We start from the raw sequence: 26,453 nt of genomic DNA, 5'->3' as shown, positions 1-26,453 counted from the left end.
TTTTCATTGCGACACGAAGGGTAAAGGGAATGATGAGTGTATTCATTTAATAGATTCATGACATGTGATACTGATCATGAATTCACGCAATAGACGCCTTTATAAAATAAGGTATAACACCATTTTAAACATATGCAGGGTATTTGTTTCATATACATACAAATTTAGATGACAGATAAAACTTAGACCATAACAGCTTTTATAACCATTTATGACATATATTTTATGGATATAGACGAGAGAAAAATGATTGAATAACATTGAATTGCATATTTCAGTTTGGTCAATTTCCAGAAGAGTATAAGAGGCCAGTACGTTCAATGTTTCATGTAGATGCGCCAATGATTTGTGTATTTTTATCTCATAATTCACTTTATTATTGATTTTGTACAACAGGTATTTGAGTGAGATTTTGAATAAAAGTCATGAAAATATGATTTCAGAATAATTCAGCAATAGTTCATGCTTTAGTAAAATGTTCATCATGAAACCCAGAAGCGAATGCGCTAACCTAAAATACCCATTCAGACAAACGCATACAATTCACACATCTTCATCTTGATAATACTTTTAGCTATTAGGTAAAGGCATACAAGTTTGCTTTAGTTGGTTTAGTTAGCACAACCCCCCAGGTGCACAACTTCACATCCTGTAAACTTTTATGACTCTTGTATTGACTAACAATTAAACTAAAATAATTTTGGTGATACACCGAACAACTTTTCTAATTGGTCACGTAACATTTTTCTGAAATAAAACTAGCATTACTTACTGTTTGCATTAACAATTCCTGTGCATTTTTTGCTGAGATTTCATGATAACGCCTTTTTAAATAGATAGAAGAGATTTGGTAACAGTAAACCACAGAGCCAGAAGTCACTTTGAGCATTACAGAACTTGAATAAAATTCTACACCAATAAGTGGACGGGAGCTGAACATCTCTTTAAACTACTAAATATATAAACGTTTTGAATTCATTTTTATAACTTTAAAGTCATATTTAATATAATACTTGCTACTCGAAATATCTTTAGTCTTTTGAGATTTTAACAAACCCGCATATTAATCAATGCAAATGCAAGGACAAATTCATTAGCTTCCTTAACGTTTAAACAGATAAATGTTTTAAGTATAACTTAAGGGCTGAGGGCACTCTCAAGCCAATTTTTAGTCTTATGATATTTATCCTACCAAAAAAGTATCGCGAATATTAACTAGATAGCTAAATAATTATCGCGAAAATTAAAAAATAAACACGAAACCATTCGCGAACGTTAACAGGTTATCTGACGGCAGTTATATGCAACCATACCATCACACAATGAGGTGACATTATGGCCTCTGATTGACTTAATTAAGAACTTAGGTTTAAGCTTGAGGGAACATTGTGTCAGCTAGGTTAAGATTTTAAGGCAAGTTAAGATTTTTCTTAACAACTTCTATACCCTTTATTCAATTGTCTTAATAATTCACACAGTTATTGACGACCATTAAGTTACATTACTCCATAATAACCGAAATGCACATTTTGACCCTTGATGGAGTTGTTTGACATTCACATTTTTATATTTTAACTAGGGTTTCACAAAGTATTATTTCTTCCATAATAGGATATGGTATCGAATGTCTTTCAGTAGCGTTACCATATGTTGCCCAAACTCGGTATATAGGAAGAGCTTATGGAGACCTTTCATGGGATTCGAGTCAAGTAAATTGTATTTATTAGTCGGAACATTAACAATATAACACAAGCTCTGCAGAATTTTTGATACCTACTATTAACATACATTACAATGACAAGTAATACATTTTAGATAACAAAATTTATGCAAAAAGGTACAGAAACATGCTCAGTAGAAAACAGTTTAAACATAAACCCGGTTTAGTGGCAATGGGCAAACGCCAAAGACATAGAACACAAAATCACAAACAAGAAACATAGAACAGCACAAAACTCTACAAACAGCACAGTGCATAAATACTATATATATATATATATATATATATATATATATATATATATATATATATATATATATATATAAAACTAATTGGTATGTTTATCAAAAATTGTTAGGTACCGCCTTGGAAGTCAAAAGTCAAACGTCAAAAAAATAAATATGAGATTAAATGAATATTTTATATAACTTGATTTCTAAAATACATTTAAAAAAAGGTGATACGTTATGTTACGACATTATTAAACATGGATTATTTAACATTCCCATGAGATCTTTGAAACATTTAAAAAATAAATATACATGCAAAAAGGCGAAATGGAGCTAATGACAGGAATAAATTAAAGCAGTCTAATTAAAAGCAATTCCATAAATTTATACATACAAGTAAATGAAAGCAATGTTAAAAAGCATTAATGAATAAGCTCATATCATAGTTATGCATATTAAAAGTATAAGCATGCATATGTTCACTAACATTTACAGCAAAAGCAGTAAGCCAACATAGGATTCAGCATCAAGACTATGTTTTACAAGATGGACAAGAACATGTTGAACCATCCCATAGACTTATCATTGATTTGAATTGGGACAGCGTTAATATTTGTCTGATGTGATTTGGAAGAGTTTTATAGTCTGGCTGCTGAATACTTAAAGGAGTTCAAATCATACCTTGTACAATAGACTTTTGGCAGTCCAGTCATATTTGTATATCTAAAATCATAGGGAGAATGTTTAATATTAACAATATCATGTAGATATATAGGTCCCTGTTTATTCAAAATCTTAAAAACTTTAATAGCAGCAGTTCTCATTTTCCGAACTTCAAGTGATGGTAAGCCGGTTTTTTATCAAGTAGGGTTTCGTAGGAGCTTGTATAATCAATATAAATAAAACGAAGGGCTCTGTACTGGATTTTCTCAATCTGAGGTGTATTGATCTTACCAGAGAAGTGCCATGTTAAGAGACAATAATTAAAATTCGAGAGTATGAAAGAGTGATACATCGTCAGTCTGCCAAGTTTAGTAAGGTTGCTACCAATTCTTTTAATAGCATTAAGCTGTCTTGAGGCCTTCTTACAGATTTTAGCCACATGACTTTTAAAATTTAGAAGAAAGGCGAAGGTGACCCCAAGAAATACAACTTCATTATCACAATTAACAATAACATCATTGAAACTAAAGTGCAAATCTAATCCATGTGTTTTCCTTCCGAGGGAAATTTCTTCGGGTTCGCCTGCATAAGATTGTCTGAAATCCACTTAATCAGTGTGAGACTACTAGTATCTGATTAAGGACATGAACAAGGTCTTTCAGGTGATTACTTGCATAATACTATGTATTGCCATCTGCATAGTTCTAGAGACTAGAATTAGAGACAAAGTGAAATATATCATTAATTAAAACATTGAATTAAAAGGACCAGGTGTTGAACCCTGGGGAATTCCCTTGACTATATCCCTGAAAGAGTTTCAGCATGAACCCAACTTGACACATTGTTATCTTCCTGACAGACAACTTTCAATAAATGAAACAGAGTTATCTGACATATTGTAATGCTTGAGTTATGATAATAAGAGGTCATGGGGAAGGCAGTCAAGGGCCTTCGAAAGGTCCATCAGCACAGCAGGAAGGTATTTATTTTCATCTAAAGACTGTTTCCAGTCTTCAGTGATCAGCAACAGAATAGTATTACAACCTTAATTTGGTCTAAAAGCACAAAGATAAGGGTTGAAAATAATTCCTGTGTGTAGATGGCCCTTTCAAACACTTTTGACATAACAGGAAGACGGCTAAAAGGTCTTTAATTGCCCTTTTTCAAGAGTACTTTTCTTTTTATGGATGGGAGCAACTTGTGCAAGTTTCATGTTTTCTGGAACGGAAGATTGATCAATACTGATATTGATTAATAATAGAGGATGACAAATGACAGGGGCAGTAAGTTTAAGCATTTTTACAGATATACCGTCATGACCTGATGCCTTCTTACTGTTCATTTTCTCTATACTAGTATGTGTATAGATAAAATCAATATCAAGATGTTTTAAATACAATTCTGAGTTTTCTATAAAAAACACTTTCAATCTGTTATATACTATGGCGTTTGTTTATTTCTATATCAGTGTTCCCAATTGATTTAGCAACATTAACATGTTTTTAAACACAACTGTTCGTTTGTTTGTCAGGTTTGTCTTCCAAAATTACTTTTACATCCATCACTACATCTTTCAATAAAATGATTCCTCACAGATTTCCTTCTGAGTGTGTTTCCTTTTCTCGTCGCGAGGAAAAGCTCGTGTTCGCGGCCTACGCTGTGTATTCGACGGTTTGGCAGGCGACGGAAGATGAGTAACGTCCTCCTGTGGGAGAAAAAGGGTCCCTTCCGAGTCTCTAGCTACACTTGATAGATAGGAATATCTGGATCGATTATGTTAACAATGACATAAGAGTCCCTTTCCCACTTATCAGCCAGCTTGTTCCTAGCCCTCAAGCCAACCTTCTGTACAAGGATTACGTCACCAACATCTAGACGGTTCTGTTTACCTCTCGAGTCGTAATTTTTCTTGTTAACGTTGCCGGGTTGACCGCCCTCTTGGATCGCTGTAATGTCTGTTCCAAAAAGGGGATCGACGGACAAAATGGGATGCCAGCCAAACATCAAATAGTGTGGGAAAAATCCCGTCGATTCATGCCTCGTGGCTTTGTACGCTTGTATCAAAAGTCCGATATATGTCGGCCAGTCCATCTTCTGTTCATCTGTTAACTTACCAAGCATCTTCAATAAGGTCCACAATTCCGTTCCCGCATGGGTGGTACGGCGTCGTACGGGTTTTCTTAACACTGGCCAGTTCACATAGGGACTTAATCATTTTGCAGTCGAAGTTTATCTCCTGATCGCTATGAAGCTGTTTTGGAAAGGAGAAATGTACAATAAAATTATCATACAGAGCTTTTGATGTGGCATGAGCTGTTATTTTCTTGCAAGGTACAGCTTTTGCAAAACGGGTTAAGTGATCCGTTATTACAAGAATGTCTTCGTAACCACCCTTGCCGAGATCTGCTTTTAGAAAATCCATTCAAACTAACTGCAAATGTCTAGAGGTACTAATGGTCAGAAGTTCAGCCACTGGTTGGGTTGGTGTTTTACGACATATACAACTAATACAGCCTGTGACCCACTTCTCAATATCTGCCTCCATTCTTGGCCAATAAAATCTCTAGCAAACCAGAATGTCTTGTCCTTACCAGGATGTCCTACTTACTTATGTACGCCATTAAACGCTGTAGGTCGGTTCTTTTCCGTGACAACAGACTGCTTTACAGGCTCACCGTCCTACGTGGCGTCCCGGTACAAGACTTCCCCGTCTATGTGTAGTCTGTTCCACTCCTTAAGGAGGCGCCGTATTACCGGTGGTTCCATGTTCTCCTCCCGCGGGCGAGAATTGGCACTCAGTGGGTTAATGAGATGTGCAATGGCTGCATCTTGACGCTGCTCGGTATGCCATGCCACAGCCTGCATGGTAATGGGTGCTCGGACTGCTCATTCGGAGGTTGAGAAGTGAGGTCACCGGCTAAAACAAATACATACGGCACATCTACCGTAACCGCAAGGCAAACGGCCTTAACAGCGTCCGGTAATATAAGTCTGCTCAGACCATCGGCATCATTGTTAGTTCAACACGTCTTGTACTTAATGGTAAAGTTATAATTAGCTAAGGCTGCCACCCACCTATTTTGTGTTGCATCTAATTTGGCACTGGTAAGTATCTATGCCTGCCAACGATTTATTGATAGTAAACACCAAAAAAATATTACCATAGAGATAATCATGGAATTTGTCGGTGATGGCCCACTTCAGTGCGAGAAATTCATGTTTGTGAGCGGGGTAATACCGCTCACTCGGTGGAAGTCCCCGACCGACTGGTGTAGGCGAGAACCCGTTTAACACCGTCCTGCTCCTGCAATAACACTGCACCAGTGCCTGAACCTGGTGCATCTTTGTGAACTGTAGATGGCAATGAATAGTCAGCAATACCTTATATGGGAGCTCGGTAAGGTGCCTCTTAACCGAGTCAAATGCAGACTGCTGGTCCTGTCCCCAATCCCACGATGCAGGAGATTTAGCCTTCTTTCTAGACTTGCGCGACTTCTTTTCCGAGCAATGGCCCTCCAGCAACTTGTTAAGATACTTGACAATCTTAGAGTAGCCAGGCACAAAGCGCCGGTGATAGCCGGCAAAGCCTAGAAAGGACCGTAAATCACTCACATTGGTGGGGACAGGCCAATCCAAGACCGCTAGTGTCTTGGTGGAATCGGTTGATATGCCATCGCCAGATATCACGTGACCTAGGTATTCGACCCTTGTCACACTTTGACGGTTGAGCTTAAGACCATGATATTCCAGGCGCTTAAAAACTGACTCATCATCATGTTCGTCAAAGGTTCTAGAAAACACCAAGATGTCATATATGAACACGAGACAATCTTTTAGATGTAGGTCACCCATGCAACGTTCAGCGAGACACAGGAAGCATGCTGGGGCGTTAGTGAGACCATATGACATACGATTAAATGCACAGTGACCAAGGTTTCGCTACGGAGAAAGCAGTCTTCTTTTTGTCCGGCTCTTCAATTTCGACCTGCCAATGATAAGCTGAAAGAAGGTCAAGTTTGGAAAAGAATCGGGCCCCTGACAGTACATCAACAGTATCGTCAAATCTAGGCAACATGTAGGCATCTTTGCGCGTTCCGTTATTCAACATACGATAGTCGACACAGAAGCGTCTGGGTCAAGGGTTACGGTCACTGCTACTAAGATAGGTAATTGTTTGGTACTTATTAGTTTTTTGTTAAGGATGACATTATTTTATTGTGACCAAACTTTTTATGTAGGAAGAATTTATGGAGGACTTCCAAGGGATTTCGTTTGGGGCCCCTAGTGTCAATGTAAAAAAAAAACAAGTTAAAACTGAATCTCACAACAAAAGCTGGGAGTTCTTCTGTCAATCATTGAAAACCTGTTTTGTCGCATTGCGGCGTTTCTTGTTTACTTTTTAATTTGACTTTTTTGCTTTTGACAGGCATATATTACATCATTATTGAATTCATTTCTAAGACAAAGCGGCGTATAGTCGAGCGCGCTGTCCTACGACAGCTCTTGTTTGTTCATACAACTACGTATTTTGTAAAGCTTAAATGAGTTTTTGACAATGAACGGCTATTTTGTACGTGCATGTAATAAAAATAAATATTATTATAGGAGGATAATGTTCATGAAATGAATGAAAATTCTGTTATGTACAGAAGGGGTTATAACTCATTATATTCGATGGAAATACGCCTTAAAATTATGAAGTAGGCTATAGAAACGGTATGCCAACTTCATCATTGAATTCGCTTTGATTGTCTTTATTCATCTTTAAATATATTGAAATTTAAACACTGACCAATTGGAAAAGTTGTTAAGTGTATACACAAATATGTGAGATTACAATGGTTCTATCTAAGTCAAAGGCAATACCTATTTGACGGAGATGTTATAATAATTCTAACCAAGTCGAGGCCCATAACTCAGTGACGGGAGGGATTATAATAGTTTTACCTAAGTCAAGGCCTTTGACTCTCTGACGTAGAGATTTTAATAATTCTTACTAAGTCAAGACCCATAACTCTGAGAAGGAGATATTATATTAAGTCGACATAAGTCAATGCCTTTCATTCTCTGACAGAGCGTTTGTAATTATTCTTACTGTCAAGGCCCATAACTCTGTGACGGAGAGTTATATTATTTCTAAGTCCAGGGCCGTTACTCAGTGGCGGAGAGATTATAATAGTTCTAACTAAGTCAAGACCCATAACTCTGTGACGGAGGGATTATAACAATTCTAAATAAATCAAGACCCATAACTCAGTGACTGAGAGATATTTATAATTCTAAATAAGTCAAGACCCATTACTCAGTGACTGAGAGATTATAACAATTCTAAATAAGTCAAGACCCATAACCCTGTGACTGAGAGATTATAACAATTCTAAATAAGTCAAGACCCATAACTCTGTGACTGAGAGATTATAACAATTCTATATAGGGCAAGGATCATCATTCTGTGATTGACAAGTTATTATTATACTGACTTAAGTCAAGGTCCATTACACTGTGACGGAAATATTATAATAATTCTCTAACAAAGCCAAGGCATTACATTACTGCATAAATTCATGTGATTTTATATGATAACATTTAAAATTTACGAAATAATGCACCGGGTGTTTTGGCTTGAGTCACTGACAGCTGAATTATTCACCATGTAGAAGAAGCACTACCAAGTCTTGTTGACATGTTCATCTGATCGCACTCCTCAATGAAAAAACTTGCCATTTTAATCATTAGTATCAAAAGCATGCATGATTAACTCCGACGTTTGCGATGATTACAATGACAAGCTTATCAAGCTACCTTTATCATTATCAGGTGGTGGGCTTTGAAGAATCGTTCCTGGTACATCCTTTTAAGACATGCTTTGGTTAGTGAAGAGAATATCCATTTAATCATGACCCCCTTCGAAGAAGAGGGGTATATGCACATGTCGGGCGGTAGGTCGGTCGGTCGGTCCGTCGGTAGACCAAAGCTTGTCCGAGTGATAACTCAACAATTCCTGGACGTATGGTCATCAAACTTGACATGAAGATTGGGCCTGACCAGTAGATGACCCCTATTGATATTAGGGCTCATCGGGTCAAAGGTCAAGGTCACAGTGACCTTTAATTGTAAAAGAATTTTAAAGTTTGTCAGAGTTATAACTCGACAATGCCTAGACCTATGGTCATCAAACTTGATATGGAAGTCGGGCCTGGCCAGTAGATGACCCCTATTGTTTTTGGGGATCATCGGGCCAAAGGTCAAGTTCACAGTGACCTTGAATGGTAAAAGGTTGTCCGAGTGATAACTCGACAATGCCTGCACCCATGGCCCTCATACTTGACTTGGAGGTTGGGCCTGGCCAGTAGATGACCCCTATTGTTTTTGGGGGTCATCGGGCCAAAGGTCAAGGTGACCTTAAATGGTAAAAGGTTGTCCGAGTGATGACTCGACAATGCCTGCACCCATGGCCCTCAAACTTGACTTGAAGGTTGGGACTGACCAGTAGATAACTCCTCTGGACTTTGAGGGTCACCAGGCCAAGGTCAAGGTCACAGTAACCTTTTACACAAAAAAGTTAACAAATCTCGCAGTGATATCTCAACAATGCCTGAACCTATGATCATCAAACTTGACATGGAAGTTGGGCCTGACCAGTAGATGACCCTTATTGATTTTAGGATTTATCGGGTCATAGGTCAAGTTCACAGTGACCTTGAATGCAATTTTTTTTCCAGTGATAACTCGACAATGTCTGCACCCATGGCCCTCAAACTTGACTTGGAGTTGCGTCTGACCTGTAGATGACCCTTATGATTTTAGGTCATTGGGTCAAAGGTCAAGGTCACAGTGACCTTGAACGAAAAAAGCTTGTCTGTGAGATAACTTGTCAATGCCTGCACCCATAGCCCTCAAACTTGACATTTAGATTTTTGGTGACCAGCTGATGAGTCCTATGGATTTTGAGGTCAAAGGTCATAGTCATCACTCACTCTATCCTCACACTTTGAATGGTTATAATCTTAAAACTGCCCCAAAGGCATTCAATGTCAGTGACAAATCAGCTGTCATTTTGGTCCATGCATATTTCATTCAATTTTCCATATAATCCTGACAACATGGCGCTCAGGGGGGGGGGGGGGGGGGATAATGTTTGACAAACATCTCTTGTTTAATTAATTTCTGTTGTGGCACATTATAATTGTGCACTTTAAGTTGACAGTAGATTATCTCTGATATTGAATTAAGGCCATTACAAGACCAAAAATAGTAACGCTACTGCCACATTTTCATAATATTTCGCAATATATTAATACATTTTTAAGAGTACAAAGGGAACACTTTAACAGTTTTATTTTTTTAAGTGATCATATTACTTATTTATAATGTGTAAACACTCCAAATATAGTACTAGCTTGAAACTTAAATACTACAAACTACATGTACACATTTAGTCCCAAAACCAATATACACATTAATATGTTAGATATATTGTTCTGGGATTCAACTTATAAATTAGCTATCTTCTGCTGCATAGTTCATTTAATTTTGCTAAAATCATATTCTTTTGCAAAATCTTCAAAGTCATTGTTGGTAAATGCTGAGGATTCTCCATTCATCTCGGACTTTTTAGCAGGTACAGTTTTCTTTTGAGTATGCTGGAAAACCTGAAAATATAAGGAACACACTACTGTTACATTGAACAGTTTTTATCTTTCAAACATAAGAAAACTTGCAGACAACCATTCTTTCTGATGTTATTTGTTTTCAGTTGATAATGCACCCATTGGTGTTTGAGGGTGGCAGACACACACATCTGTATGGACAAACCGCAAACTTTGTTGTCAAAATTCCTGGGTTCTCATCATGTTCCAGGCATTGAAATCTTCAGAAAAAAATCTCTTCCCATGAAAAAACTACATGTAGGTGGCGGACTCTTAAGATTGTAAAAATCCAACCTGTTGGGAATCACCAAATCACCTGTCTAAATGCCTGCCGCCCTACAATGGGGGTGCATTAAGGAACATCACCCTTCAAAAGAATCTAGTCAGCGTACTACATGCATCAAATCTCCATTTGCCATTGTCAACATGCCAACCAAATTTCATGTCAATATCTTTTCACATGTCTGATTTACATTTAACATTAAAGGGACTGTACACCAGATTGGCACCAAAAAATATTTTTTTCTGTAACGAATCTAAGGACAATTATCTAATAGAATGTGTTACGCTTTAATATCATAATTGTAAAAAAAAAATGTAAAAAAAAAAAATGTGTCGGAGACGGGTTCGAACCCGTGTCGCCAAAATAGCAGTCCAGCGTCGTATCCACTGGGCTACAACGGCTTACTCTAAATGGAAGACATAATTACGCTATATACCTACCTCGGTAATATCACGTGATAACACCGACTAGCCAATCACGCATAAGGAATAAATTCTACCTGGTAGACATACCCAGTAATATTTTTTAATGGAAAAATACGAAAAAACTACTAAACTTAAATAAATTGTTAACTATGTGGTACTTCAGTTAGTAAGTTTCAATGCATTGTACACATCGATGCCAAGTTTATGTCAGTTTTTGACAATTTTCTTTTTTTCCACTATTTTATCATACAGAGTACAGCCCCATTAACAACAACAAAAACAACAGTTCATGAATGTGATACAGGATATGGACAAATAAGACCTGCAGATCAGTAACACTAACTCTAGACCCATCAAAATCGCGTGTACATGTACTTAAAATCAAGTACGCACAAAACAGTTTCAAATAAGCTTTTGTTGAATCAACAAATTATTTAAGGCTACAAGCATGGATGGAGTGTCAAACCAGCTGAAGTTCTAGGTATAAGGTATAGACCATCGTCTCTTTAACATCTCAAATCTTTACTATGAAATGTTTGCTTGTATTGGTTACTCACTGTTTCAGAGATGTGTTTACTAGTTGCATTTATCTTTGTGAGTCTACACAGTGCCTTCACACTCTCCTCTGTGTAGTCCACCGGCTCACGCGGCACTGAGTCGCCTGAAATGTAGTCCTTATACATGTATTGTTTATCTTATTTCATCACCTATCAGCTTGAGTGTGCAGTAAGTCCATCAGCTAAATAAGCATTTTTACTCCTTATACATTATGTAATTGAATATAACTCTACAAAATTTATATTCTTCTTTGAGGGTTAGAGTTTGGTTAGGGTGGGGTTTGATAAATGGGTCAAGGTTAAACTAGGCTAAGGCTTAAAGAATAACAATTGTAAAATCGCTCGCTCTTAAACTGTACCCAGTTAATTAAACATGTATTATTATCAATATAATGGGACAAAAGGTATCAAATGAAAATATTTTTTATGTATGATAATAAGTTGCTATATTTCAACTCAAACTACTTGAAAGAAGTAAAAAAAAACTGACCATGTATTGACCTCTTGGTGTGCTTCACTTTATCTCTAGATTTTGCCAGCTGCCCTTGCTGCAGCTTTTTCAGTTGTTTTCTGACACCTTTCTTTCGACTGCCAATCTGTGCCATCAAACTTTTGTTTTTTCCTGATTTTTTCTTTTCTGCAAAGGAGAATATAATTTGTGATGGAACATTTTCATTTATCAATCAAGAACAGTTAATGATACATTATTATCACAATATTGAACTACACCAACACAGTGTTAGTCCTCCTGCTGCATCATCATCATCATCGTCGTCGTCGTCGTCATCATCATCATCATCATCATCATCATCATCGTCATTGTATCAGTAATAGGTTTGAAAATTATATAATCAAACTGATTATTGAATTTACCATGCCTTATCTGCGACATTTTTGGCATGCATATATCTGTGACCACTATTTTAATTGTGCAAAACAAACAAACCATTGAACAATAACAATACTGTAACTGTCAAAACATGTTGTCTGTTAAAGATCTATTCCCTAGCTGTAAGGGGTTAAATATGGATTAACTAAAAGACCCCAAGTCCTATAATATGATTAATTATAAACATGTATGACCTTTATAAAGTATTACCATACAAAATACCAAGCATCATATATTTTATTTATGTTTGAAAGTGTGGAATTATTTTGATTAAAGTTAAGCCGGTTGTTTCTTAATTAATATCATGATGATTTTTTGAGAATGCACTCTTTAATATTGCCATATTTTCTTCAAAGTTTCCTGTCAGCATGAGAGAACCGTGTTAGGGTAAGGGCTAGCCGGCAATAATGGGCATTCAATATAAATCAATAAGTTTGATAAAATATTACAATTTCTATAGTCAAAAAAATAACAGGCTCAAAACAGAATTCTTTTTATCCCTAAATGTGAAGGATTTGCTGTCCACAAACAATTTATTGAACTAATAATATATACCATATTAGATTAGTCCACCTAAATGGCAGTCAACGAGTCTTTTGACGATTTATTTTTACTATGGCAGATACGTGAAGGTTATAAATTCAAATTTCTACGAAAATATTATTGCGTTCTATTAAACACATATTTATTTATGTCATTATGCAAAAAAACATGTTCCAATATCAATAAACACTTACATGTGTTGATTGTATTGCTGACCCAGAGTATATTTATGTGAAAATAACGACTCTACCCAGTAATGACAAATTCAATCAAGTTTAGATCACTGTTGGGTATATTTGAAAGTTTTTGTCATTATTATTCAACATCGATGCATAATATTACTATATATTCTTTCGCCGGGTTTTAAATGGTAGTGAGTTGTAGCGTTACAGGGATACATAAGAAATATCAAAAATGATAAAAAGAAGTATCCCTGATCGCTCATTATTGTAATGTAATGGGTTCTACCAACTGACTATGACGGAAGTCTATAGTGTAGACTGTTGTGTACATGTAACTACATTTTCCTGTGCTAAAGAAGATGATTTTATATTCAAAGTTTACTGTCTGCTGTCAATTAATAACTGTATATATGCAAATCTTGTTAGTTTCAGTTTGTTCGTAAATGATTCATTGGGAAATGTGTTTATTTTGAAATTAAATATGAAATAGATTTCTTTAAGTAGCTTGTTTGGAATAAATTATATCATTAAAATGTTTTATAATTAGCAACCTAGCTTGTTATAAAGTTGATTAGCTTTGTCTTTTGGTTGTTTTTATAACCAAATTAATCTGTGCTACTTGTATTAATATTCATATTTTATAAACCATACTTGGATTGGTTTTTCTTTCTACTTAAAGACCGACTGAATTAGTTTCAGTAAGTTATCTGTCCTCTGACGGTATCTTCACCATTTTTACATTCTTGAACTCTGTCAAGGTAGTGCGTGGTTTCCCTGTGGGCCACTCACATTTTCCATATAGGTTTTTCAATTTAAAACTTGATTATTGTGCCTGAGATGTGAAAGTTCTCTATTTTTGATAGTTAGAAATAAATTACTTGGAGTTTATCTTTTTATACTGTTTGTCAATTTTTGACACTCTACAGAGTTGTTTTAAACTTAAGCCGAAAGTTGCATTACCGTGGCTTGCCTGAGCAGCTAGGTGTATCTAAGGCATTTATTAGTTTCATAGTTATTTTGGTTTTACAGTATTATTTCCATTTGAATTTAATTAATGAACTTAAATTTTTGAATAGATTGTATAAAAAATGCAAACATCTCAGTTGTTTTTCACACCCAACATCCCTGCCTTTGCCCTGTGTTGAACCTGAGGGTTCTTGTAACCGCCCGTGTGGCTTACTACCACTCGTTGAGGTTCGGTTACAGTAGCTACATATTAGATTTGGTACACTAGGGTTATTGAAATACTCAAACAGATCACTTCAAATGCAAATTGTAAAATTGCAACACTAGGACAAAATATATTAACTGATAAATACATGTATATAAATGAATAATTAAATAAAAAATATATACAGTACACAATAAAGCATTATAATATAATAAACTTTATAAATCGAACGAATACAAAGTAAAAGTAAATTTCTGAAGACAAAACATACTGTATCAATGTCATAAGATGGAAACAGAAATATCATTTTACTTTCATTCCCTGTTGTCTTTAGATCATCGTCAAAAAGTGACAAACTTTTCTTGACTAGAGAAGCTGACATTATTCTGTTTATTTACTTTTGCTATTTACACATGCTGTTTCCGGTAGCAAACAACAGTTTTGGGGCGTAGTTAAATTTGCCGGGACCGGGACTTATTTTCGGAAAAGCCGGAACTATTACACTAGTTGCAGGCACTGAGTCCTGGCTAAAAAGGACCATTATACAAGTGAGTTTTTTTTCCTCCGTCCTTAGGTTATACTGCCTTGAGAAACGATATATTGAAAGGTAAAGGCGGGGGGGGGGGAAATTGTGTGGGTTAAACTTGAAATAAAGGGTTGTAAACCCATATATATTTTATCCTACTATAGGCCACATGAGTCTGACCTTCAGAGCCTTCTTGAACTTGAAAAGTCACTGGACCTTGTCAACAAATTAAAGGGTACAAAACTTATTCTTGGAGATTTTAACTTTCCAAAGCTTACCTGGGATTCAGAACATATGCCACACCTAAAACCAGGTTTCAGTACCACAACTGTTTATGACAAATTCCTTGACATCATAAATGATCAAAACATGACACAGATGGTCAGTGAAAACACTAGAAATGATAACATCCTGGATCTTTTTCTAACAACCAACCTTACATTTGTAGACAAAGTAAATATCATACCTGGAATAAGTGACCATGACATCATTTCAACCATTGTTAATGCCCGTCCAAACATACTCAAACAAAAGCCAAGAATTGTACCCCTTTATCGAAAAGCAAACTGGGATGACTTCAAACAATTTATGAACACTACCAAGTCTGACATCCTACAAGGTTCAGACAGTCTATCAGTTGAGGAGATCTGGCTTAGATTCACAGATGCTATCAAAAAAGGTATTACTCAATTTATACCTGTCAAGAAAATGGTATAACAAGTGTATAAAAGCTAAAAGTCATTATGACGGTAAAGTTGGAAAGTAGTTGGTAGTTGGGGATTCAAATAATCAACTACTTACCAGTTGCCAGTTTGGGATTCGAATATTCAACTACCTGCTAGTTGCCAGTTGGGGATTCGATAAACACTGTTTTAATTCACTTTTATTCGTATATTCGCCAGTCGGATATTCGACCATTTCCAGTTGATTATTCGCGAATATTTAACTATACTAACCAGTCAGTAGTTGGGGATTCAGATTATGTGAATATATATACGGTTTTAATGGTCACATATGGGACATATGGGAAAATCAAACTCCAAATGTTTCTTTATGCATGTACACATATGTATCTTTGCGACAAACACTGTTTTAATTTACTTTTATTCGTATATTCGCCAGTCGGATATTCGTCCATTTCCAGTCGATTATTCGCGAATGTTCAACTGCAAACCAGTCAGTAGTTGGGGATTCAGATTTTTTCTATATGTATGGTTTTAAAGGTCACATATGGGAAAATTAATCGCCAAATGTTTCTTTGTGCATGTACCAGAATGGCATATATCACAGATAGCTTCATAATTTATCAGTATTGCACCAGATTGGCATCTACAGTCAAACCTGTATTAAGTGGCCACCCTTGGGAAATGATCAAAGTGGCTGCTTAAGACAGGTGGCCACTTAATCCAGGTTTGACATTTCCGCCACTTTAGCTTTATTCAGAGATGGAGTATGTATCTTAACCACCATCTCACACCACAATCAATAACATCTGTTTCAATATTATTGAAGAAGGTTGAATACAAATGGTGACCGTTCAACCAGGTTTGACTGTATCACAGAACTTCATAATATCAGTATTGCACCAGAATGGCATCTATCACAGATAGCTTCATAATATCAGTATTGCACCAGATTGGCGTCTATCACAGATAGCTTCATAATATCAGTATTGCACCAGATTGGATCTATCAGAGATAGCTTCATAATATCAGTATTGCACCAGATTGGCATCTATCACAGATAGCTTCATAATATCAGTATTGCACCAGATTGGCATCTACCACTGATAGCTTCATAATATCAGTATTGCACCAGATTGGCATCTATCACAGAACTTCATAATATCAGTATTGCACTAGATTGGCGTCTATCACAGATAGCTTCATAATATCAGTATTGCACCAGATTGGATCTATCACAGATAGCTTCATAATATCAGTATTGCACCAGATTGGCATCTATCACAGATAGCTTCATAATTTATCAGTATTGCACCAGATTGGCATCTATCACAGAACTTCATAATATCAGTATTGCACCAGAATGGCATCTATCACAGAACTTTTAACAATAAACATTTCAATTTGATTTAAACAATATGAGCGCATACAAGTCACACAAGGATAAAAACTGTGTTGAAGTTGCTGATCTGGGCAGAATCTGCCTAAAAACTGCTATAAAAAGGATAATAAGAACCTTAAAAAAAGAACACAAAAATTGTATGCTTTAATAAATGGTATGATAGCTATATCCCCCCAATCAGATTTGGGGAAAATTGATCAGCAAACTCCTCACAGGGACACATTGGCAAACTATGAAAGCATTACAAGGAGTACAAAGGACAGTAACTAATCAGACATACAAACAATGGCAACTAAGTACATATACTGGCAATGACAATAACAAAGTTAGTAGCAGATGGTTGAATACTACAAACAAGCAGATGGTTAAAAACTACAAACAAGCATAGCAACATTGAGCACAGAAAACTAAAGCAAGTAGGCATTTGTACAGACACAATACACACATGCACATGCCCGACCCTAGGGATTTCGACAAATTTCCTTGCTGATGTATTGAGATATCGACATTAGTGCGCTTTTTAAAAAAAAACTTGTTCCAATAGTTGTACCTATTTTAAACTATATGTATATGCTTTTACTTCCAGGTCATCAGCTCAATGTTATGTTTTAATATATTATGTGTGTTTGTTATTCATGTCTGAAAATAGCTCTTTGAGCTAATAATTTCTTGTTATTCTATACCCGACTTTAAATAAAAATAATTGTATCTTGTATCTTCTATATTTAGTTGTGATAAAAATGAAGGTAAATCGAATTGATTTAAAGTGATATTTACTCAAAAAGAGATGTATAGATATGTATACATACATGTGTGTAAATCGTAGGTCAGTAAAAGTCCATTAAATTATCAATGATTTAATTCTTATACTTTTTCTTACATTGGAGTTTAACTTTTCATTATAAATATACATTGCGATCTAGTGGCGGGTCGGTCAACCCCGCCCCCGCCCCCTTAAGTCGTCGCAGTGAACATTTCATATCGATATAGTGTGGGACCACTCCCGGAGATATGGTCGACATATGGACCGTTAGGGTCAATGTCGTGGTAACCTTAAGAATACCTTGCTGAGGGTTACAAACTAGAGCGAAGAGACGGGAATGTCCATGGAGGTAGAGCCTGTTTTGTTAGATCTGATGTCCCTGCGAAGGCGTCGGACGGAGCTGGAATCCAAAGACCTTGAATGTATGGCATTTGAATTGATTGTTAACAAAGCCAAATGGTCAATATCCTGTGTTTATAAACCGCCAAATATAAGTCGGATCCAAAATAAACAGGACTGGCGTACTCATAACAACATAGAGATATTTACTGGGTTGTTATTGCTTGTTATGTTTTATTAGTTGCTCAACTCTGTACTCCTTGTCATGCTTTCATAGTTTGCCGATGCGTCCCGTGGAGGAGGTTGCTGATCAAAGGTCAAGGTCGTGGTGACCTTAAGCTGAAAATATGATTTTGTTCAATAACTGAAGAATGCTTATATCCAGGTACCTCAAACTTGGTATCCAGATTAAATGCACCTGCTTCCCTTAAGTCATGTTTCAAAATCATTCGCGACGTCTTTGATGCTTTGCATCAAAATTAGTCTTACTAATCCCTTGGATGCGGCCATCCCTCACACTTGTGCCTAATCAGGATACAGTTATTATATCAATTGCACATGGATCAGCTGAAATATTCTTCTTATTATTATTTTAAAGAAACTGTGGAAAAGTCTTTGTACTGATTTACACATCGATATAGATATTTAGACGGGAACACCAGCCGTTCCACATCCGCATGGCAACAAGAAATTAATTTTGTATTCGGTGGTGTTTTTTTTTCAGATTAAATTTTACATCACATCACCTTCTGGTTTGCAATAAAAGACTAGCTTTATTTTCTTGCAGGACTGATAAGTGTATTCAAAAAGGATTTGTTCCAGACATTATGAGAATTTTGTCAAAATACAAGTTAGCTTATTTTATTATTAAATATATACCCTGGTACAAACATGAATGTTTCCTAAAAAGTCAATGTCGAAACATAAAAAGGTTGGTGTATAAAATGAAATTAGACAATGGGAAACTAAGAGTTCAAAGTGACGCAACTTTTGATCGCTTCATGAATGCTCCTACATACAACAATCGAACCGGCCATTATATAGACCTGCGCAAACGATTTTCAATTAAGACGGCACTAGAAGTTAGCAAACTTTGGATTGAACCTAGCATATACGAAAATAAGTCAATTATGTTTTGTCACGCGTGTGGCGTTATTATAAATAATGATGTGCCCCAGCACATATGGACAGTGTCGTTAATGCTAATTAAATGGACTGACCTTTAAAATGACTGTATTCGTATTGATTAATGAATATTTTCTTTGGGAGTATCCGTGATTTCGCAGATTGTGATGCTGTACCCAAATTATTACAAATGCACTGGCTTGAAAACTGCCTAGTAGCATATTAAATTTATGGCGTACATGTCATGTTCATTATTTTTGTAGCAATCATCACAATTTTCATATTTGGCATCCATATATTAATTGTCTAACAATTGCATGATACTGTACTGTATACTGCAGTCACAATCTGTGCAACTAAATGTTCACTGCAAGTTCTCACATTTAAAAAGTAAAATATGCGTTTGTAAGAGAATTTCACGATGATTGTTGATTGCGTAACGTAAAAATGCACAAGTCTTATATTTCTGCTAAATGATTTCACGTTTTGTTCAGGTTTTAACTCACAAACCTGGTAAATGTAAATCCGTCTAACATTGTTTTTGTCCCTAGCAAGTCATGGTTTGCATGGCTAATTTCTTTCCAAGGGATATAACTTTTGTTGTTAAACTCTACGATAAACATAGCACTGTATTGTAATTTTAAGGTTTCTGTATAGCTTTTCTAAAAGTCGTTTGATTGCTGAGAAAAATGCGATGTAGATTTAGCTATCAGCAGAATTATTTAGCCGCCATCATTTATCATTCAACGATTTTTTTTTTGACCGAGTCGATTCATCTTTATGCGATCGATCGCAAATTCTTCGATCGATCAGCTGTTGTCGATGCACATTTTTGGTGTCGATCTAGAAGTCGATCGTAAGTCGATCGCGAGTCGATGCCGTCGTCTGCTCTGGAGTATTTAAAGAGCGGATTTTTTCATCAGAGGGGAGTAGGAATTTGGTCTTTTTCGGGGCAGGGGGGTTACGCAAAAATTGTACAGAAAGTATAGAAAACAAATTAATTTAAGCACATTTAAGCACATTTTGATCAAACTTAAGTATAAGAGATTAAAAATAAATAACGTAACGATTAAATCAGCATTTATTTACGCAGTTTGCTGAAATTTCATAGATGTTAGGAATTTTCACGAATACTCAGAACCTTGTACTTGTTATTTTACGTTGGCAGAAGATTATTGTGCCATTTCTTATGTTAAGAAGAAATTCCTGACAATAAACGTTAGAACTTTATATGGATTTGGTACCATTTCTCATCCCCGGGACTATGTAATCATTAAATGGTGCCGAGTATAAGCTATTTGGGCCAAATAGCTGAGTATGGTGAAACTTGGAAAACGATAGCCATCCTGAGTAATTATAATATAGCTATCAAGCGTCGGAGAGCGCGGCAGAAGCGTCGGGAAGCGCCGCTGACCGACGGGCATCGCACGAGAGGCGAGCCCACAACAATAATGTCGTAAAGCATGTTCTATTTTCATGCAATTTATCGTCTGATATTAAAAATAATTTTAAAAATACGTTTTCAGAAAACTTTTCTTACAACATTATGTTCGTTGATTTCGTTTGTCAGTCCCAGGTCAATGTAAGTGACTGATTGCATAATTATGTAATACATGTTAATTGTTTGCTGTATGATAATGCCGGTACAATGTTACAATTATAATAAGTACATGTAGATATCGTACATGGTCCTTTTTAACCTCCGTTCATTGTAGTAATGTTTGAAAACCTGTTTCGAGTCGTTGATTGCACAAATCTTTACCCTGATTATGTAACATTTATGCTTGTTCGCATATGCATTTTTTCCTCTCCGTTTCTTTTGATATAAACATATTCTTTTGCAATGCACAGTTTGCCATTGTGTGTTATATTTCTGCTTGCAAATGTATATCTGATCATATCATTAGTATATTTCACATGCATTTATCATGACATATTTCTTTTCGTTTATATTGTTAACACATGCATTTATTATGTTAATTCGTTAATATATATGTATCTCGATCAGAGGAAATAATAAAGAGCATACTGGGTGAGTACCTAAATCGGAACACGTTCGGCACTATTTCTGAAATATTTTTATTTAGACTTGCACCACGACTACAAAAATTTCCATTAGCATTCTAGGGTTCAAGACAAATTGATTGATATATATGGCATTTTTTCAAGATACTACCAATCTGCATGAAAAGTATGTTATTAACCGTACAGTCTAGGACGGCCATTTTTGTTGTCAGAGTACCTAAATTTGGAACAGTATTAATTAATTATTTATTTTTATGTATTCGTTCAAAATTATTGCTACAAGTTTGGTTTTGGTAAATTAATAATTTATTTTATTTCCAGCTTGGATTTTGTCAATTCTTTCAGTAAAATTTGACGATTTAAGTAAAACAAAAACAGGCTGTACCAGTATGCTGTGATTGTGGCAAGCATGAAGTCATTCCCCCGCATGCCATGTATTGACATTTGAACATGAAGAACTTGGAATGATTACAGTATTTGAAATACTTACCACAGAATCATATTATTTGGAACTTGTATCTAAAGCAATCATTTTTATTGATTAGAATCGTAAATAAATTGATCGCGATCGGAAAAACGCTTTTATAATGGGTGTTCCATATTTAGGTACTATTCCGATTATGGTACTCACCCAGTAAAATAATATAAGTGCTAAACCAGGTTGTTTTAGGGGAGCTCACTGCGTACAATACTTAGAAATTTGTTGTGTGCTTTTTTAAACATTAACCTACTCTCCAAACGTAAAAAAAAATGAATACGTTTATTTTATTTTTTTCCCTGAAAAAAGGGCAAAAAAACAAACACTGAAGTCTTAATGTTTGTATTATTTTTAATCTTAAGTATAATATAAGTTCGGGCATTGTAAAAATATTTTGGAAAGGAGATTACGGAAGTCGATTGAAGATATATTGAGAAATATAAAAATCGGTAAATTTATTGTTATATTGTTTTTGAATTATAATGTCATGTCAGTTTTCATTAGAAATACACAAGCCTTTACCTCATTTGTTAGATATAAATAACGTTCTCTGTAGTCAGCCTGTATTAATTGAGAACACAGAGGGGTGGGTGGGGTAAGGCTGCTCATGCTCTCTGTTTCAGTATTTTCTGATCAGTCGTGCATACTCTATTTATATCAATGTCAGAGCGTTGTGATGTCAATCTTTACCATTTTCTGCTGCAAAAGAGTAAAGACATAAACTAAAGGCCTAGTGCAAGACTAGTCATTCTAAAATGCCGTCCAGGCTTTTTTTTAAATGATGGTTAGCCTGGACGTCATTCACACAGTGACTTGAAGGGAATGTGCTGAATTTTGACCTCTAAAAAAAATTAGTGAAATTTTACCTAAAATAACCCAAAATATATATTTTTTTCTTCAGATTCATCAAAGGGGTCACTCATACCAACTATCTAGCATAAATAACTATGAATTACGGCACTTTTACAAAGTCAGAAAATCTCGATTTGTCTAAATAGACTAAAGTGAAACAACTCCAATTTCATCGAAATGTGACAGCTAAGAACAACATGCCTACAAAGGCACCCAAACGAAAAGTTGCAACAAAAACATGCAGCCAACATGCAGATAAAACTTCAATCTTTCAATTGCAACCAATATTCTCACCTGAACATGCATCTAGTTGGAGAAATTTGATAAAGTTTCTGAAAATATCGCAAAAATATCTCAACACAGACGTGCGTTCTGTTTTGCAAATAAACCAGTCTAATTTTTTTTTTAAATATTGTATTTAATAATACAATCAACCTTACTAATATTTCATCAATTACCTTTCATTAATAAACGAACAAAACAGCCTTTACTCGCGAGATAATGGGTAAATTAAAAGAAAAAAAATCACATGCAGGTTTGGTTACATTACACTATTACTTCTTCCCCGAATTCGGCTACCACGTCTGCTTCATGAATGAATCAGTTGAACCAAAAAACGTCCGCCCCGTCGTATTTAAACATACTTTAGCTGTCATTTCCTTTTAAAATGATATTTTCTTGAAGTTTTATCCACAAATGAAGTCGGGGGATACAGGTATTACGGCAACCCCGTTTGCCATATTCACCACCCCGATCAAAAGGTACACGCAATATATCAATTGCAATTTTTCTTCAATTTAAAACGTTCAACATTTTTCATTTTAACACCTGGGTTTTAATTCATAAGATATAACAATTTAAACGAGCTGTAGTCATATAAACTGATTTATTCATGAAGCAGACGTGGTAGCCGAATTCGGGGAAGAAGTAATAGTGTAATGTAACCAAACCTGCATGTGATTTTTTTTCTTTTAATTTACCCATTATCTCGCGAGTAAAGGCTGTTTTGTTCGTTTATTAATGAAAGGTAATTGATGAAATATTAGTAAGGTTGATTGTATTATTAAATACAATATTTAAAAAAAAAATTAGACTGGTTTATTTGCAAAACAGAACGCACGTCTGTGTTGAGATATTTTTGCGATATTTTCAGAAACTTTATCAAATTTCTCCAACTAGATGCATGTTCAGGTGAGAATATTGGTTGCAATTGAAAGATTGAAGTTTTATCTGCATGTTGGCTGCATGTTTTTGTTGCAACTTTTCGTTTGGGTGCCTTTGTAGGCATGTTGTTCTTAGCTGTCACATTTCGATGAAATTGGAGTTGTTTCACTTTAGTCTATTTAGACAAATCGAGATTTTCTGACTTTGTAAAAGTGCCGTAATTCATAGTTATTTATGCTAGATAGTTGGTATGAGTGACCCCTTTGATGAATCTGAAGAAAAAAATATATATTTTGGGTTATTTTAGGTAAAATTTCACTAATTTTTTTTAGAGGTCAAAATTCAGCACATTCCCTTCAAGTCACTGTGGTCATTCATAACAAAATTCGTAAACATGTTCAAAATGCCGATCAGAATTTGGTCGCACATTTATTAAGAATTTTCCAATTTAGTCTATTAAAACAAAAAAAGAAGACTGTACCTGTTGAAAGTAATCCTTTTTACATCAATTGCACTTAGTCCAAATAATTGTACGTTGACGGATTTTTTTTAGATTTTTGATATGGCAAATCCTTCACGTACAAATTGTTTAGTATCAAAAGTGGGTAGTTGTTCCGATTAGGATTCCGGGTTATAGCATATAGCGTCTATAAAATATCATAAAAACAATAAATATTACCAGATACCGTATTATATCATGTATAGGACACTAGCATAGATAGGACGCAGGCAAAGTAATATTTAAAAAACGGGTAAAAACCCTTAATATATAAGATAGGACGCAGTGGAAAAATGTCAAAATCGGAGCCGAAAAATTGAGGTTGGTAAAGTATTTATAACATATATTGAAGTAAAAAACAAACAAAAAATTGTATATAAGGCATAATTCTATATCTGTATTGTGCATTTCGATAATTATTGTCGTATTTCGGTAATTTAGCGTACACAACAATGATATAAGTCTTGACATTTTGAGAACATTCACGCATATTATAAGACTTATACAAATGCTGTAATATTCCCGACACGCCTTCTGACTGACAGTCAACCGTTGCATCCGTTGCAATAGTCCCCACATGCCTTCTGAATAACAGTCAACCGTTGCATCCGTTGCAATAGTCCCCACATGCCTTCCAATAACAGTCAACCGTTGCAACCGTTGCAGCCGTTGCAATATCAACTGTGTATTGTCAAAACTGATGATTGTTTTGTTAAGGCGTGTCGCTGCGCGGATTAAAGCATGTCGGCATAATTAATGCGTGTCAGTAATTAGCCTTGCCAGTGGAAGGCAGGTCGGGTAAAGTGCGAACAAACAACCATACGGTATTACCATCGCATTAGTTTGTTCTATTGATGTATTTCTAATGACAGACAACGGGTGTTTTTCACACCTTCGCACATTTAATATTTTCGACCTGAAAAGGACTTGGAAAAAAAATGGGAAAAACAGATGAAATTCTAATAGCATAGAAAGGACGCAGGCAACTTTTAAGACAAGAATTGGGGGTAAAAAAGTGCGTCCTATGCATGATATAATACGGTAATGTTATTTTATATTTGTTCCGTACACAAAAAATAAATATCCAACTTATAATTATGAGTTTGACGGTTTTTCTTCATTTCATTCTGTCAAAACATAACGATATATACATGAAGGGCACCTGCAAGGCTTAAGGGCACAGTTTTAAATCACTCGGAACATTTCGGTCATGGCCGAGTTGTTACGATTGTATAACGAGGTCTATCTCGAAGCTTTGTCGGAGGAGGCCGAGTCATTACGATTGTATCGAGTTGTTCCCCTTCGCATAATTGTTGTCTGTGTCAGTCAACTTTTGTTTTATTGGAAAGGTAAACAACTTGTTTTAATGCATTAAATGCTTGTTTAGTGCAAAATAACATTTCACTTACATGGTAAAATATGAATATAACTCTTTATGATCAATTTCAACCATAAAATACTTCACTTAAAACAATTTCAATATTTTTAAAACACCCCCGTTTTTTGCACATTTCCGTTTAGACGTTAGGGATTGGAAGAATCCCGTATAACACGTCTATTATTTTAGACTAGTGAACCTCTGGCAATGGCAGAAAGGTAGATTTGAGTCTCAAAGTCGGTAGATTAAGTTCAAAAGCGGTAGAATATCTAAGTCTCTTTTGTTTTCAGTCAAAAACAAAGATGGATACAATGTAAGCAAAAACTTGATGTTGTTACTATTCTTAGATTTGGGGTCTTGTCTTATGTCTGTTCTTTTGATCGAGAAACAGTAGGAATATTACATCTGGATTGTAAAAACTCTAGTTTATATTTAGTTGAGCTGCTGATAAATCAATCAGACTGCCCAACAGGTGTAGTGCATACTGGAACAGCAGACGACAGAAAAATTGTGTATGCTAATTTTCGCGCCAAAATGTCGTAAAACTTTATATATTGATTGAAGATAATTAATAAAACTTTGGAAATTTTATTTCTATCATGTTTCGATCAAAGCATTAAAAGATATGTCTTTAAAATTAACAAAGAATATTTTTTTTGGATTAGTTTGATGCCAATTAACAAAGAATGATGAATAGAAGGATGCCGTTTTTTTGTGCCGTAAATTGTACTGTAACAACTCAAAGGTTGCATCATTAAGGCATCAAAGTCAGCAGTGTTGGCATCTTTTTTAGGCGGTGCTTACACATAAGCAAAATAATTCAACATTATTATTGTACCGATAATAAATGTCTTGTCACCTCTGACCTTGTTGATAATGTAAACAACAAAACGGAAGCGTTAACCCG

At 35.4% G+C, this 26,453-nt stretch overlaps 2 protein-coding genes across 7 annotated transcripts in view; one reads left to right on the top strand and one right to left on the bottom strand.

The window, feature by feature from the left end:
• Positions 1 to 9,934: 9,934 nt before the first annotated feature.
• Positions 9,935 to 19,711, bottom strand: LOC128212906 (uncharacterized). Of its 5 annotated transcripts, none has more exons than XM_052918333.1 (4): positions 19,661 to 19,711; positions 12,018 to 12,164; positions 11,528 to 11,631; positions 9,935 to 10,265 (listed from the first exon to the last, which is right to left on the bottom strand). In XM_052918333.1, the coding sequence occupies exons 2-4, from the start codon at positions 12,130 to 12,132 to the stop codon at positions 10,137 to 10,139; spliced, it is 348 nt and encodes a 115-aa protein (XP_052774293.1). In that variant the 5' UTR covers positions 12,133 to 12,164; positions 19,661 to 19,711; the 3' UTR covers positions 9,935 to 10,136. The 5 variants fall into 5 exon arrangements, with proteins under 5 accessions (XP_052774293.1, XP_052774276.1, XP_052774285.1 ...); XM_052918316.1 differs by lacking the exon at positions 19,661 to 19,711 and adding an exon at positions 19,246 to 19,581; XM_052918325.1 differs by lacking the exon at positions 19,661 to 19,711 and adding an exon at positions 17,987 to 18,080.
• LOC128212936 (calcium-regulated heat-stable protein 1-like) overlaps positions 14,749 to 26,453 on the top strand; it is a 31,148-nt gene continuing 19,443 nt past the window's right edge. Inside the window, exon 1 of one of the 2 annotated variants that reach the window (XM_052918352.1) lies at positions 14,749 to 14,860. The gene's annotated coding sequence lies outside the window, so the exon portion shown is untranslated. Of the gene's footprint in view, positions 14,861 to 21,950; positions 22,103 to 26,453 lie in introns of those variants that run through there. The other variant, XM_052918343.1, reaches the window with a different exon arrangement.

This window comes from Mya arenaria, chromosome 2 (assembly GCF_026914265.1).
Source record: "Mya arenaria isolate MELC-2E11 chromosome 2, ASM2691426v1".
NCBI classification, from domain to species: domain Eukaryota; kingdom Metazoa; phylum Mollusca; class Bivalvia; order Myida; family Myidae; genus Mya; species Mya arenaria.
Note: the sequence above shows the minus strand (reverse complement) of the source record. Positions and strands in the feature narration are given on the sequence as shown.

What these genes read in the sequence shown, in the direction of transcription:
- LOC128212906 (XM_052918300.1), bottom strand. Translation starts at nt 14,694, where the DNA reads ATGTCAGCTTCTCTAGTCAAGAAAAGTTTGTCACTTTTTGACGATGAT. An exon ending in CACCAAGAGGTCAATACATG is followed by an intron (nt 11,632 to 12,017) that starts GTCAGTTTTTTT and finishes ACTACATTTCAG; the next exon opens with GCGACTCAGTGCCGCGTGAG. An exon ending in GTAAACACATCTCTGAAACA is followed by an intron (nt 10,266 to 11,527) that starts GTGAGTAACCAA and finishes TTATATTTTCAG; the next exon opens with GTTTTCCAGCATACTCAAAA.